The sequence below is a fragment of the Dasypus novemcinctus genome, chromosome 13, assembly GCF_030445035.2.
Source record: "Dasypus novemcinctus isolate mDasNov1 chromosome 13, mDasNov1.1.hap2, whole genome shotgun sequence".
Classification (NCBI taxonomy): domain Eukaryota; kingdom Metazoa; phylum Chordata; class Mammalia; order Cingulata; family Dasypodidae; genus Dasypus; species Dasypus novemcinctus.
In genome coordinates, this window is record NC_080685.1 from 5,532,166 (window position 1) to 5,547,080 (window position 14,915).

The 14,915-nt window shown below is 38.8% G+C and overlaps 1 protein-coding gene across 6 annotated transcripts in view; it reads right to left on the bottom strand.

The window, feature by feature from the left end:
* The window catches only part of SDCCAG8 (SHH signaling and ciliogenesis regulator SDCCAG8), a 260,026-nt gene that overhangs the window by 161,940 nt on the left and 83,171 nt on the right, over positions 1–14,915 (bottom strand). For all 6 annotated transcript variants that reach the window (XM_058309409.2, XM_058309410.2, XM_058309412.2 and 3 more), the window contains one exon: positions 4,469–4,621. In XM_058309409.2, coding sequence (XP_058165392.1) covers positions 4,469–4,621 — 153 coding nt within the window. The remainder of the gene's footprint in view (positions 1–4,468; positions 4,622–14,915) is intronic.

The following is a 14,915-nucleotide window of genomic DNA, read 5'->3' on the forward strand; positions in this document are numbered from 1 at the left end:
TCATATCTTGATTCCCATAAGCTCTATTATTTTATTTTTATTCAGGTTTTCAAATTCTTCTTCATGCTGGCTTAGTGTCTTTGTCTTCTTGTCCTGTATCTCTTTAGTCATACTGTCCTTCAACTCAATAATTTGATTTTGGAAATCTGTATGTATCTTGTTGATTAGCTGTCTCAAATTCTATGTCTCATCTGGGGCTTTGAAACATTCCTTTGCTTGAGCCATTTCTTCCATTTTCTTAGTATGCCCTGTAATTTTTTGCTGATGTCTAGGAATCTGATTATGATGATGAATTTACTCTCATGCTCAATTTCTCTCTCTTTCATAGGGATTTCGGGGTGGGAGACTGTGTGTTACTGCCATTCTTTGACTCTTGGTTCAACCTGTTCTGGGTCTTTAGGATTGTCTGTTAGTTGCTCAAATCTGGGCCATGGACCCAGTAATGGGTTGCAGACCCGCTACCAGGGACCTTGGGGAAAGAGGCTGTAAAGGCAGGAAAAAGCCTCTCTCACTTGGTTACCTTTAATTTCCTCACATGCATTTCATCAACCCACCAGCAGATGGTGCTCTTTCGCAGCCCTCTTGGTTCAAACCCTGGTATGAGACCACAACAGTGTGCAGAGGATCCTGCCTAGAGGCTGTTCAGAGCCTCACAAATCAAACTTTCTCAGAGGCTACTCTCCAACCTTTGGTGGCAGTCCTCTTCCCCTTCCCTGGGTAGGAAATAATTCCACTCCCCTCTATGTCCTCAACCAGTTCCAGTTAATAGGGTGAGATCTCTTTACTTTTGTGCTGGCTCCCAAGGCAAAAAATCGCACAACCCCACCTGACCTGGAAAGACTCATGGGACACAGCAGACCAAATCTGTTGGCCAAAAGCTGAGTCAGCCTTAGGCTGTGTCCCTCTCTCTTCCATTTCCTGGGGAGATGGATCCCTGCAGCCCCTATGCCCATAGCCACCAGCCAGAAGGCAGAGCATTCAAAGATCTCTACCTAGAGGGTGCGGGAAAGGCACCAGCAGCTACAGTTGCAGCTTTTACCTAAGGTCTGTCTGTTCACATTTTTTTTCCTGTGCCCCTCTCTCTTCTGGTGCCCAGCCTTCCCCTGGTGTTCTAAACCCTAGAACATTTTATCCAGGCTTGTCCTCTAGCTATTTTTCTGGGAGAGTAGAGAGTCCCAAGTCTTTCTAATCCACTATATTCCTAGAAGTCCTAGCTTAAAGTTTTGAGGCTGAGAAAAATGTCCACATCAAGCCATCATCAAGGTGATACTTTCTTCCTGAAGACTAGCTGCCAGCAATCCTTGACTCTTCTGCCACATGGCAAGGCACATATGACTAATGGCATCTGTTGGTCTCTCCCACCTCTTCCAAGTTCAATTATTTTCAACTTCTTGCTTCTGTGGTACTTCCCCTCTTTCTCTATATTCTTCCCCTCTATAAAGGACTCCAGTAAGCGAATTAAAACCTACCCTGGGCCATACCTTAACTGAAGTAACCTTATCAAAAGTCCTACTTGCAATAGGTTTACATCCACAGGAATGGATTGGCTTTAAGAACACGATTTTCTGGATACAGTTCCAAACCACCACAAGTAGGGTGAGGTAAAAGAAGGAGACAAGGATGACAGTAAGATTTCTGAGTTGGTCAACTGAGATAGGGAAGATAAGTAAAGAAGCTGATTTGGGAGCTCAGTAGAGAGCTAAAAATTTGGGAGTAAATAGCACATAAACTGAATTAAAACCAAAATAGTGCTAAAGACATCTAAATTTATAGCTCTTGTTGAACTACAGAACCTTCTATCAACCCACTTTTTTTTTTAAAGATTTATTTTTATTTATTTATTTCTCTCCCCTCTCCCCCTCTACCCTGGTTGTCTGTTCTCTGTGTCTATTTACTGCATCTTATTTCTTTGTCTGCTTCTGTTGTTGTCAGCGGCATGGGAATCTGTTTCTTTTTGTTGCGTCATCTTGTGGTGTCAGCTCTCCGTGTGGGCGGCACCATTCCTGGGCAGGCTGCACTTTCTTTCACGCTGGGCGGCTCTCCTTACAGGGCGCACTCCTTGCACGTGGGGCTCCCCTAAGTGGGGGACACCCCTGCAAGGCACGGCACTCCTTGCGCGCACCAGCACTGTGCATGGGACAGCTCCACACAGGTCAAGGAGGCCCGGGGTTTGAACCGTGGACCTCCCATGTAGTAGACGGATGCCCTAACCACTGGGCCAAGTCCATTTCCCTCAACCCACTTTCCAGATGTGTCTCCTTCTGTGTCTCAAATGAACTTTAAACTCAGAGAAACCCAGAAGTCATACATCACCTTTTTTCAAAACCAAGAGTATGGATGCTGGGAAATCAAGGAAAGAGAATCTTTTAAAAAGGAGGATAAGAACTGAAAAATAGGCACTAAGTATAGTATAAGGAGGTTATTTCAATTATAGTGAACTTAACGCTTTTAATTCCAATGGCTGTGGGCTCAGAAGCTCAAATGCAATGGGCTGAAGATTGAATGGGAGGTAAGAAAGGCAACATATATGGACAACACTTTCAAGCAGCTCAACTACTAAAGAGAATAGCAAGGAGGGATATGACGTTACTGAGGCGATTTCTAACGCTGGCTTCAAATTGGATTCACCTGGGCAACTTTAAAAACAATTGATGCCTGGATCCCACTCTCAGAAATTTTTATGTAATTATTTTAGGGTACAGCTTGGGCAATGCTATTTTTAGAGTATGTGCAGCCAAACTGGGAACCAATGGATTAGAAAATAAGACTATTTCTTTCAACAGGTGGGAGAAACTTGAGAATACTTTCCTATTGGTAAGAAAGAAACCGTAATAAAGGAAAGACAGAATATTCAGAAAATATTGAATTAATAAAAGGATCCCTGAAGTCATAGAAGTGGATGGGATCTAGGGTATAAGAGAGAAAAGATTAGGATTATGCCTCATTCATTCTGACAGGCTTGGATGAAATTTTAAGGCAGAGTTGAGGGGGTAAATAAATTGTCAAGGTGGTTAACCACCTAATGGCTTCAATTTTCTTTGTTAGGTAAATGAGGGTCTCTGGTGAGAATGAGGGAAAAGGTGGTAGGGTGGAGAATTTGAGGAGAAAAAGTGATTGAAATAGTCCTTGGAAAAATCTATCAAAGCTACTATCATTTCCAATCTGAACTACTGTAATTACCTCCCACATCATTTGCAGGCATTTACTCTGGTTCTTTTTCCAATTTACTGAATTGGAGCCAGTGGGGAAAAAAATTCACATACATAAATAGCATCATGTTACCACCCAATTTAAAGACATTCAATGGCTTTCCATTACTTTTTGGATAAAATTTAAAATCCTTAGGCTGTAGGCTTCACGGGGGAATTGCACTGGTCCTGTCACTACCATATCCCCAGGCCCTGACACAGAGGAGGCTTACAAAAAATATCTGTGGAATGCTGAGTAAATGTTTAGAGAGAGAGATGCAAATAAGGATTGTTGGAAAGTACTGACACCACAGGCCCTGGTGACCATGCTTACACAGAGGTGCTATCTGCAAGGCTGTAGAATTTTACCAGCTGAGATCATTCATCCAGGACAGAGAAAATTTAGACTGACCTATGCTTACATTATGACAGGCACAATTTAAAAAAAGAAAAAGAAGACAAGGCTCTTTATCCTAATTGCCCCCATTAACTCACAATATTTAAAACTCACTGGACAGAATTTGTGATTTTTTTCTCTTCATAGATCCTTAGGCTTTCATATTGCCTTGCACACAGCAGATAGTGTTTATTTGCTGAATGAGTTGATAATACACATTGGAATATTAGAACAATACTATATTCAGGGTACAGGGTGTGAGTCCTCTTTTTAAAAAAATGTACTTAACACAGTTGTTTTGGTTACCTCATGGACCACATTTTACTCAGTTTTCACTTTATTGCCTTTAATCTCACCCTACCAATTCACCTGGTTATGGTCATTAATTATCACATAATTTTTAAGAAATCATTTCATAGAAATATTTATAATCACTTTGTTTGGTTACTCAGTTCCTTACAAGCACTTTATCTTCCTCAAGATTCATCTGGAGGTGGGGGATAAGATGGAAAAGTCCTCTCTCCCTGATTTAACCAAGGCTGAAAAAGGATGAAATAAAATCTGGGTTTCTGTAAAGCACCTGCTCTCTTCTGGTACACCATGGGAGGAATTCAAACTGAATGGCAAAAAGAAAGTTAATTTCATAATTTCATAGCATGGACTCTAAGAACTATCTCGTCTGAAAAAGTTAGAGACTATAACGTAATTGAGAATTAAAAGGGAAAATAGAAAAAAAAAAATGAAGTCTAACATAAGAAATTTGACTCCTTATAAGGTGTTAAAATTCAAAGTCCATTCAAGAACTGCATCCTATAGAAACATCAAGGACATCATCATAAACATACTTCCTAGAAGGGTGGATACAAACCAAGTCCTTAGGTACCTTTGTTTCCATGCCTTCCCTTTCTTTTGTTATTTCTTTTTTCATCATCTCTTTCTCAAAGGCCCTTTTCTCTTGCTGAGATGCAAGTTCCTTTTCAAGTCGCTCTGCCTGCCTCTCCAGCTCGTTCTTCAACTGCTCACACTGGATTAAAGCCTGCCAGAAGACAGGGAAATGGGAAAATTAAAGGGAAAATGAGACATTGGCACTTTAGTTTTATTTAAACAGTGAAAACTCACTGTAAAATCCATTAGAGTAATTTTATGTTTGTTTACCAACTCCACTATGTGATCTAAAAGAATAGTCAAATGCTATATTTATTCCCATATCTCAATTTTCACAAAGCTACATTATAATCAACTGAAGAAATTCAGGCAATGGGTCTTGCTGAGAGCCACATATGAGCTAGAATCTTGAGAAAAGACAATCAATAAAAATGCTCTAGCATTTTCAATTATATGTAACGTTTATAATACTAAATATATAACTATACAATTTTATCTATTTTTATTTGCTCATAATTAAAAATTACATCAATACTTTAAACAAAAAACATTAAAAAATTTTAAATGAGACGTTGAATTTGTCATTACATACAAGCATCTATTGTTTAATATCACATAATAATCAACTCTCCTTAAGTAAAACTCAGATTCAGTTCACTCCTTTCATAAATTATAACTAATGTAAAATTAGGTAGTAGTCAAAAGCTAAGGTAAGGAAAGACTCAAAACAGCTGTCACTACCTAGTTTTATGAAATGAGAATTGTTATCTTCCATTTCAGGTCATATAAAAGTCTATAACTGAGGGAAAAAAAGGTGTGATATGGGGTCATTTTTGGGAATTGGAGATGCCCTAAATGATACTGCAGGGACAGATGCAGGACATTATATATCCTGCCATAACCTGCTGAGTGGACTGGGAGAGAGCGTAAACTACAATGTAAACTATAATCCATGTGGTGTAGCGGTGTTCCAAAATGTATTCAACAAATGCAATGAATGTCCCACAATGATGAAAGAGGTTGTTGATGGGGGAGGGTGAGGAGTGGGGGTATATGGGAACCTCTTATAGTTTTTAACATAACATTTTGTGTGATCTACATATCTTTAAAAAAATAATAATAAAAAATGACATGGGAAAAAAAAGTCTATAACTGACCTTGAGTCTAAATTTCCCACTCTGTATTTCCAGAAATAAAAAACCTTCCAACCTCCTTTTGGCAACATTCATGATATCTTTATGTATAATAGCCAAGAATGAAATATGATTTCAAAGTTCCAATAAAATTAAGATGCGTAACAGAAAATCTGAGTAATTTTATAGTGTCTTAGTCTCATTCCAACTGGTTCTTACCTACGATTTGAATCACCCAACCTCCATTTTCCCCTGAATTAGTAGAGATAAACTCAAGTCTCATATGATTTATATATTGTGTCATTACAACTTTGGTAGTTACATTTGTTGTTCACAGAGATGGAAATGGTCTCAGTAAATATTGTAAATTTTACGTATGGACATGCTTCCCTCTGGTGAAAGCTACAATAAATACAGACAAAAGTTATCTGAAAAACAAGAATTTTCCTCTCTTCATCTGAAAAACATTAAACCCCAATTTCTTTCAAACTCTCCTGGAAAATTTCTGCTCTATGCATAAAGTATGAAGGTAAAATTCAGATGTCTCAGGTTAAGTGATGAGCAAATACAATGACTAAAAGATGATTCTCCTAGGGAGTCAGTCCCCAATCCAATTCTAGTTGAAAATGCCTGGAAAAGAAAATTTTAAATTAGATTTTAAAGAAATGAAAAAGTAAAAATTGTTCTATAATTTAAGTCCTTGCAGCTGGAAATATTTATGAATTAGTGACTATTATGCTTCAGAATGCAATTGCTTGTATGAAAAATATTTTATATGAACCTAATAAAAATGTACATAACTTTGGCTGATATAATGAATAACACAGGTATGAATGAATAAAATGAGTATCGAATATAAACCAATTTATATCCAATCAGGAGGTTTCTAATTGAACAAAACTCTAGGCATCAGCATCACTAAGTACAGGAAAGGTGGAAGGGACAGCTGAAGACCTGAAGATCAGGCTGAAATGAAGAGCAACAGAGAAATCAACTCCAAGCACTCAATCAACAGGAATGATCCTGGACAGAAAAGGCCTAAATGCCAAGTTAAGATGGTGTAGGCAAAAACACAAAAAAAGAAGTTGAAAATCACTTAAATAAACCATTGCTAAAGCCTCGGCTTTGTGTACCGTCTTCTCTATATTAGCATGGGTGATGATGAGTAAGTATAAAAAAAGTAATAAAATGCCAAATAAATGTATTAGGTTAAAAACTGGATTTTAATATATAGGCCTGGTCACAATGAAGAAAATATTAAGGGATAGTAATATTAGGAATTAGAACAGTAATTTAACCTTTCCGAACATACTTCTCTTCCAATGGACCTCACATACTAGAAGATTTGGATCTCCTAAAGAGATAGTTACACACTATATCCCTTAATGTTTTCTTATTTAACTTCAGGGCTCCCTCTTCCAGTTTTCAGAGCCCCAGATGCTTGTACCCATCTAACCATTCAATAAAGGCATACTAGAGCATTCTCAACAGCTAGGTTAGCAACTGGTCAACTGTAATGAAAGGATAGATTTTCACACCTCATCAGGGGTCTGAAACTGCCATTTTTTCCGGTATTCCCAGGTGGTAGCTTCTCCCCTTCCTGAGCATAACCCCTTCTTCCAAATGGCTGTAGGTCTTAGAAAGGGAGTTATATAGAAGTACACTTTCCCCCACTCAGCAAACTCAGTTCTGAAAGGACTTTACCCCTCTAGGAAATTTATTTATGGTCGTTCTACACTGGCCACATGAACACTTTTTTCATAATTTATTAGGATATACATTACTATCTTAAAGGGGTCAAAAAATCTTCCAAAACAAAATTTAAATCAATTTAATCCATTTTAAAATAGAAAACCTATTTTAGGACATAAAATTTTTTCTGACTGCTAGGGTTAGGTTACTAGAAATCCTTGCGATTCAATTCTTTATGATTTAGGAATTAAAGATCTTATGAGAAATAGAAGGTTCATACTTATGATCGTGAACTTAAAAACATAAGAACACGTTTTAACTCTTATGAAACAAAGCCTCAAAATAAAAATGATTATCAATATGTTTAAGCATTCAACTTATGAATAATGCAAACTATTATTTTAATTTATAATCTTTTGCTTACTAGGAACTTTATAGCCCATTTTCAAGATGTTTATAATTTTTTTTTTCCTGCAGATAATGTGCGTATCAAGAGGCATTAGTTTTTATTCCTGTGCTTATATTCAAATGCTCAATGCCTTGCTGATTTTTTTTTTTAATCTTCAGGATTCCAATCCCTGCTTTTCTAATTCCATTGTAGTCCAAGAAACAGAATAATCTGGATAGTTGAAAAGGAAAATGAAATTTTCGGTAAGATTTATTCAACCTACTGGATTAGTTTTTTTTGTTTGCTTGGTTGTTTTTTTTTAATCTTTCTTTAGAGGGTTACCTCCTTAAGGATATGCTCATGGCTACTTCATGCCTGCAGGCCCTCTTATGGAACACCCAACCATTTATTTTCTAATAGAATCAGGCAGTTCTAAGACTTGGTTAACTTTTTCATTAGTTTCTTGTAGCTTTACTAAAGTGTCACTGCAAAAGCCTCTACTTTTCCATCCTCATTTATTCCCAGTTGTAATGTCTTAAATTTTCAAATAAGAAAACAACTAACATTAACAGTGAGCACTTACTGTGTGCCAGATACTTTGATAAACAGCTTAGTTTACACATATTAATTAATATCCTCAATAATTTTTAAGTAGTTCTCATCACTCAGTTGAAGAAATTAAGGTTTTGAGACAGTAACTTGCCCAAGATCAAAGACCTAGAAAGTGGTAAAGCAGGGATTTGATCCAGTTAGTCCCACACCAGAATTTAATATCTTAAGCAACTTATTTTACTGCCTCCCACATACTTGAATCAAAGCTGTCATCGTTCAGGAAAGGTATATGGCAGTATATATTGTGCAAACATATACTATAATTTCAGCAGACCTGGGGATGGTTACTCTATTAGCATCTTGAGGATGAAAGAGAGAGAACTGTTGTTTCATCAATACAAGTATGTCAAGTTTTTCCTGACTCCATTTTCAAGAGTCTATGTTTACTGAAATAAGGCAAAAGGAATTAGGATAGATAAATAGGTTCTAATGACTATGTGGCCTAAGACATATAATCCAAGCAGGAGGCTTTAGAGAAGCACAGTGATCTGCTCCCTTGCTGTCTAACTTCAGAAAGTGAAGCAGACTAAGTGGAAAATTTTTAAATGAAAATGAAACCCCGTTTAAAACTGTGCAAAAGTCTACACCTGATAGCAGCACTAAATAATAATGGGATAAGGGAAGGGTGGGAAAGATTAATGACAAACTTCAAAAGATGGCAAATACAATCCATGAATCCCTTTTTCTCCTAACAATGTAGTAGGAACTTAACAATACCCCTGAATTTATCCCTACCTCTTACGATACGTATACTAGCTACCTCTATGAAAAAAAAATTTTCTTTTTTACTAAGGGAATCTTATTTAAAATTAAGAGGTACTCTCTTGTTACAGTATATGGTAGGATTTAGAAAGTTCAATCTTTAATTATTTTCCAGTCAAAACTCCTTTCGGTATTAAAATCCCCCAAGTAAAGACTATTATTCTTTTTTAATATGCTATAATTCTATAGAAATTGACTTAGATCACTTACCTTACCAGAAATGCCTACTATCACATCAAGATAAAGAATTACATTCTAATAACATGTAATAGTGTTTTCATAAAGAAATCATTTAAAAATAATTTGGACTACTTAGAGTAACTGAAGAACAATTAGAAATTTAGTAATTAACTAAATCTCAGATTAATTGAAATGATCGATTTCCTGAGAAATTCCTATGTATGACTTCATAATTTTTTCATTTCATATATATCTTTTCTCACAAAATCCCCATATTTTTTCACTTCCATCTACTATAATTGTAACTACATAATATAAAACAATTCCTATTTATTAAGCATGTAATATACAAAAAACACACTAGATGGCAACACATGTCAAGGAATTGTAAAAACAAAAGAAGCATTAATATATAGCTCAAAAATAAAGTAGCTGGTTTTTTTAAATTAAAATATCTACGTCTTCTGATTTCTTTCTACTCTCAAAAAGCAAAATTTCTAATGTTTTAACATACCTTCAAGATAAAAACTACTAGTTTTCCAACAAGTTTTATAAGCTGCTTCGTTAGCAATCCTTTCATTCATTCATTCAGTGAAAAAATTTTATAGATTCACTATACACAGCAGTCTTTCTATTTTTAACTGTCAAAATTTAAAAATCACTAATTACAAAAAATTCATGTTAATACTTAAAACCAATAATTGACTTTAACTGAATTCAACAAAGATTTGTTACGTAATTAACATACGAAAGGTCATGTGAGGGATACCAAGATAGATGATAGATGTCACAAACCCTGACTTTAAAGGATTTACCATTTTTGGGGGGAAGAAAGCTGTGTAAAGAGCAACCAAAATCACACAAACATCAATAGGAATATAGAGAAAAAAAAAAAAAAAAAAACAGGAATATAGAGAAGACCGAGATTTATTCAAACAAGAAAGGGTTGGGGAAGACTTCAGGAAATACTGCCATCTGAGTTGAGCCTCAAAGATTCAACAGATTTTTCACAGATGAATATAGGGCAGGAAAGTACAGGATGAGCAAATTCATGGAAATGGTCATGTGCAGGCCATGTTCTATAAAGAGAACAGATTATATGAAAGAGTGTAGAGAAAAATTAGGCTAGAAAAGTTAGAGTGGGGGCAGACTGTGAGAGATCTGGAATGCTATTCTAGGGATTTGTCTTTTATTCTACTGTAAGAAGGGAGCTGCCTGAACAGGGAGATTCACAATTCCGGAAGAGTATGGCAGCAAAGTGAAAGATATACTAGAATCAGGAGAGACTCGGGGGCTACCAACTGGAAGGCTGTTACAATAGTTGGCATAGGGTGCGTAAGAGTAGGAGAAAAAATGACCCAGGGCAGGAGTACAGGAATGGAAGGGTGGAGTACAGATACTTAAGAGACTCTGAAGGGCGAATTAGACTGTAGCTACTGATTAGATGTCGAGAGTGAGGGATACGGAGGAGTCAAGAAATGTTAAAGGATGCAAGCCAAAGCTGCTGGTAAGACAGTGATGCTATTATCTGCAAAAAGATAATACAGGAACCAGTAGAAGAAAAAGGAGCAGTAGACAGAAGGGTAGAGAGAATTATTAATTTGGTTCAGAAGTCAGGAATATCATCCATATAAAGAGGTCTAGGAGCAGCAAGAAATATAAGTCTGGGCTCAGGAGGGCAGTTAGAGTAAAAACGTAATGTGGGCATTGTTCAAATAAAGGTAAGGGTTTGGCCATGAGAAGACAGACAAATGCCTCAGAATCAGGGCAACACAGGAAGAGAATGTAACTCTGAAAAATGTCCACATTCAAGGTTTATGCAAAATAAGCTTAAAGAGACTTAAGAGGAAGAGACCAGAGACAAACAAAGAAGAGCCAGAAGAGTGAACTATCAGAGAAATCAAGTGAAAGAGAATGTCACGACAGGGCAGGTAATGGGCTCCTGAAACTACAGAGTTCGAGTGGAATAGGAGTGAGGTGAGGTCACTGGCTTTGGTAATCAGGAAATGACTGATGTCCCTGAAGTGAGCAATTCGGTAGTGTAAAACCAGACTACAACTTGCCCGAAACCTAACAGCAGTATGTTGACGAGTGAATGGAAAGTTACAAAGGTAGATACTGCTTTGAAAGGTCTGCCACTAAAGTGATGGATAGAAGGTGGTAAAGTGAGTGGAAGCTGATCCCACAAAGGTTGCTTTTTGTTTGGTTAGACGAGAATATTATCTGCACACAGAATGCAGGTGGGGGACAGGAGAGAGGCAGGAATGAAGATGCAAGAAAGACATGATGACAAATGTCTAGGGGAGAGATGGAGAGCTTAGGGAGAAAGTTTCATCTTGGGAAACCAGAGGGCCAGGTAAGCAAGGAAAAATGAGTAAAAGACACATTTGAGTGATGAAATGTTAAGGAAGCTCTTGTCAGCTAGTCTTGATCTCAGCAAGTAATAATTCGGTCACCTGTTTAGAACGAGGAAGTGAAAGGCTAAGAAGAGCTCCTGAGTAAGGTACAAAAGGTATCAACTATAAAAAAAAAGAAGTGTTAAGCAGTACCAATGGCCATTGAAGGTGAACAGTATCACTTTCCAGTGGAACTCATTCAGTGGCTTTCTTTTTTTTTTTTTAAGATTTATTTATTTCTCTTCCCCTCCCCCCGACCCCGGTTGTCTGTTCTCTGTGTCTATTTGCTCCATGTCCTTTGTCCGCTTCTGTTGTTGTCAGCGGCATGGGAATCTGTGTTTCTTTTTGTTGCGTCATCTTGTTGTGTGTGTGCGGTGCCATTCCTGGCAGGCTGCACTTTCTTTCGCGCTGGGCGGCTCTCCTTACGGGGTGTACTCTTTGTGCGTGGGGCTCCCCCACGTGGGGACACCCCTGCATGGTACGGGGACACCCGTGCGTGGCACGGCACTCCTTGTGCGCCATCAGCACTGCACGTGGGCCGGCTGCATACGGGTCAAGGAGGCCCGGGGTTTGAACCGCGGACCTCCCATGTGGTAGGCGGACGCCCTAACCACTGGGCCAAGTCCACCGCCCAGTGGCTTTCTTAAATGACTTTCTTCAGCAATGTTTGGTAGGTGGAAGGTAGCAATAGAAAAAAATGGGTGGTTGGGCTTAGTTTTCACTGGGCACAGGTAAAGTAGGTAAACTGGAAAGATAAGGGGAAAGGAATTGTAGAGTGTTAGTGAGAGCTGCAATTCCCTTATTCAGTGGATATTTACTGAGTACCTACAATGTGCCAGTCAGTATGCAAGGTGTAGGGATTCGTAGTGAACAAGGCAGATAAGTATCTTACTGTCAGAAGTTTTAAGGCTTCAAGAAGCAACAATAATGCATTTGACTGCAGTGAGTGGCACAGCATGCTGTAGAGCACTGGTTCTCAGCTGGGGGAGTCATTCTGGTTGACAAAACGTAGGGAGTGCTGCCACTGGAATCTAGTAATAGAGGCCAAGGAGGTAGCTAAACTTAATCTTATAGCTTGCAGGACTTCCCCCAAAACAAAATATGCCCATAGTGCCAAGGGTGAGAAATCCGGCTACAGAGGCCTGTAAAAGGTATATCAAATCTAGGCACAGAGATCAGAGATTGTCCAGAGCAGGTAGCAGGTAGGCTAGGACCTGAAGGAGGAGAAAATCCCAGGCATGGCATGCACAAAGGCATACATGGCACAGACATAGAGGCTGGAAAGATCAGGGCCTAACCAGGAGGATTCACAGCCATCATCATCACCACCATTTCTCAAGGAATTATTTTGTGCCATCGCTTCTACAAGATAGCTGACATACATTTCAAAACGTAGCCCTCATCAGCAATTCTATTATGCAGACATTATCTCCATTTTACAGGTGAGGAAAACTGTGGCACAGAGAAGTTAAATTAGCTGCCCAAGGTCATACAGCTAGTGAATGGTGAGGCCAGGAGCTAAATCTGGGTCTGGCGAACTCAGGCTCAACCACTAAACTTTCCAACTGAAGGCAGCTCAGTCTTCTGGAGGGCAGGGTGCAAGAGACGTGGAATAAGAATGACACTGGACGGGTAAAGGGAGCCAACTTACAACAGACCACAGAAGACTGTTAAGGATTTTGGCATTCATCCTGACTAAAAGTAGTGGGAAATCACTGAGGAGTATTAATTTGAAAGTCATATGATCATACCTGCCTTTAAGAAAGTTCCCTTTTGGCTACAGAGTAGAGAATAGATACAGGAGGGGAAACCAGTTAGGAGACTGCTGTAATGCAGAAGCTCAGAGATTATGGTGGTCTGAACAAGAAAGGGGATGGCAAGGAAAGAGTTTAAGAAAACTTGAGAGAGTAATCTCTGTGTTTGGTGATTGGCTGGCAGCTGGGGCTGAGAGGGGACGACATGCAGTTCTCCAGTCAGGACACAGCAGTAGGTAAAGGCGCCGTTCAGTGACCTTGGTGAACTCAAGAACACAGGAAGAGCAGCAAGCGTGGTGGAGTGAAATGATGAGTTGAGTGGGATTGGAGCATTCCTGTTTAAAGGGGAGGGGAAGAAGACTAGCCCAGATACAAAAGAAGAAACGAGGTATGACGGGAGGCTGGAGAGCTAGAGGCAGGAAGGAGGACATGAAGCAAATTTACCTGGCATAAGGAGGGAAGAGAGAAGATTCTCATCAGGAAGAGCAGTTTCAGAGTTTGAGATCTTACAGACACTTTGACTCATGTTGGAGCTATACTAGAAGAGGGGAAACTATTAGGAGGTAAGGAGGCCAAGGTGTGTTGAGACTAAAGTGATGCATATATTAACAACATGGATGTTGAAAATGTTAAGGATGTTGAGAAGAGATTGGGGGATGGAAGGATCAGATTCTAAAGCTCTTAAAAAGGGTCAAAGGGCACATTGTAGAATGATAGTTTATATTGATTAAGATTATAACGATTTCAAAGAAGAGTGGTAATCAAAGGTGGTGCCAAAACCAAGGCCTGGAAAAGGCAGGAAGGACTGAAGTGACAGCTGGCTCCCCTCCATCATGGCTGCAGGAGATGAAACGAAAGGCAGAGGGGCCTGGGTGCAGATGGGGAGGACCCCGATGCCATCAAGGGGCAGCAGGACTGCAGTACAAATGAAGAGGCAGGAGGGAAGTCTGAGGAAATAAATATGCTAGGAAGTTTGTCCAGAACCGGACATAAGTTTAGGAAGGCACAGAAGGCATTAATAATGAAGGCAATGAGGGTCAAATGAGTTTGGGATGGACTGGACAGAGACAAACAGAAAAGAGAACAGACACACTGGGTTTATCACCAGCGAGATACCAGTGGATTCTGAAGAGATGGGGTGGGGAAGTATTCCAGAAGGATAATGCTGTGACTGAGCAAAACCGAACAGAGAATTAAACAGCCTTGATATTTTAACGAAGCAGTCATGTTTCCATATGATTTAGACCAGTGCTAGCCAATAGACCCTTCCGTGATGATGGAAATTTTCTATATCTGTACTGTCCTTACAGTAGCCACTAGCAACTTATGGCTGTTAAGCACTTGAAGGGCAGCTAGTTGTGTCTAGAGAAGTAAATTTCTCATTTCATTTCATTTTCATTAACATAAATTTAAATAGCCCGGAAAATAGATAACAACTTTAATGGATTAAAGTCTGGCCCCCAAACACAGAAATGAATCACAATAACCTCCTATTACTTAACTTCCTCTAGTCTAATATCACATAGAA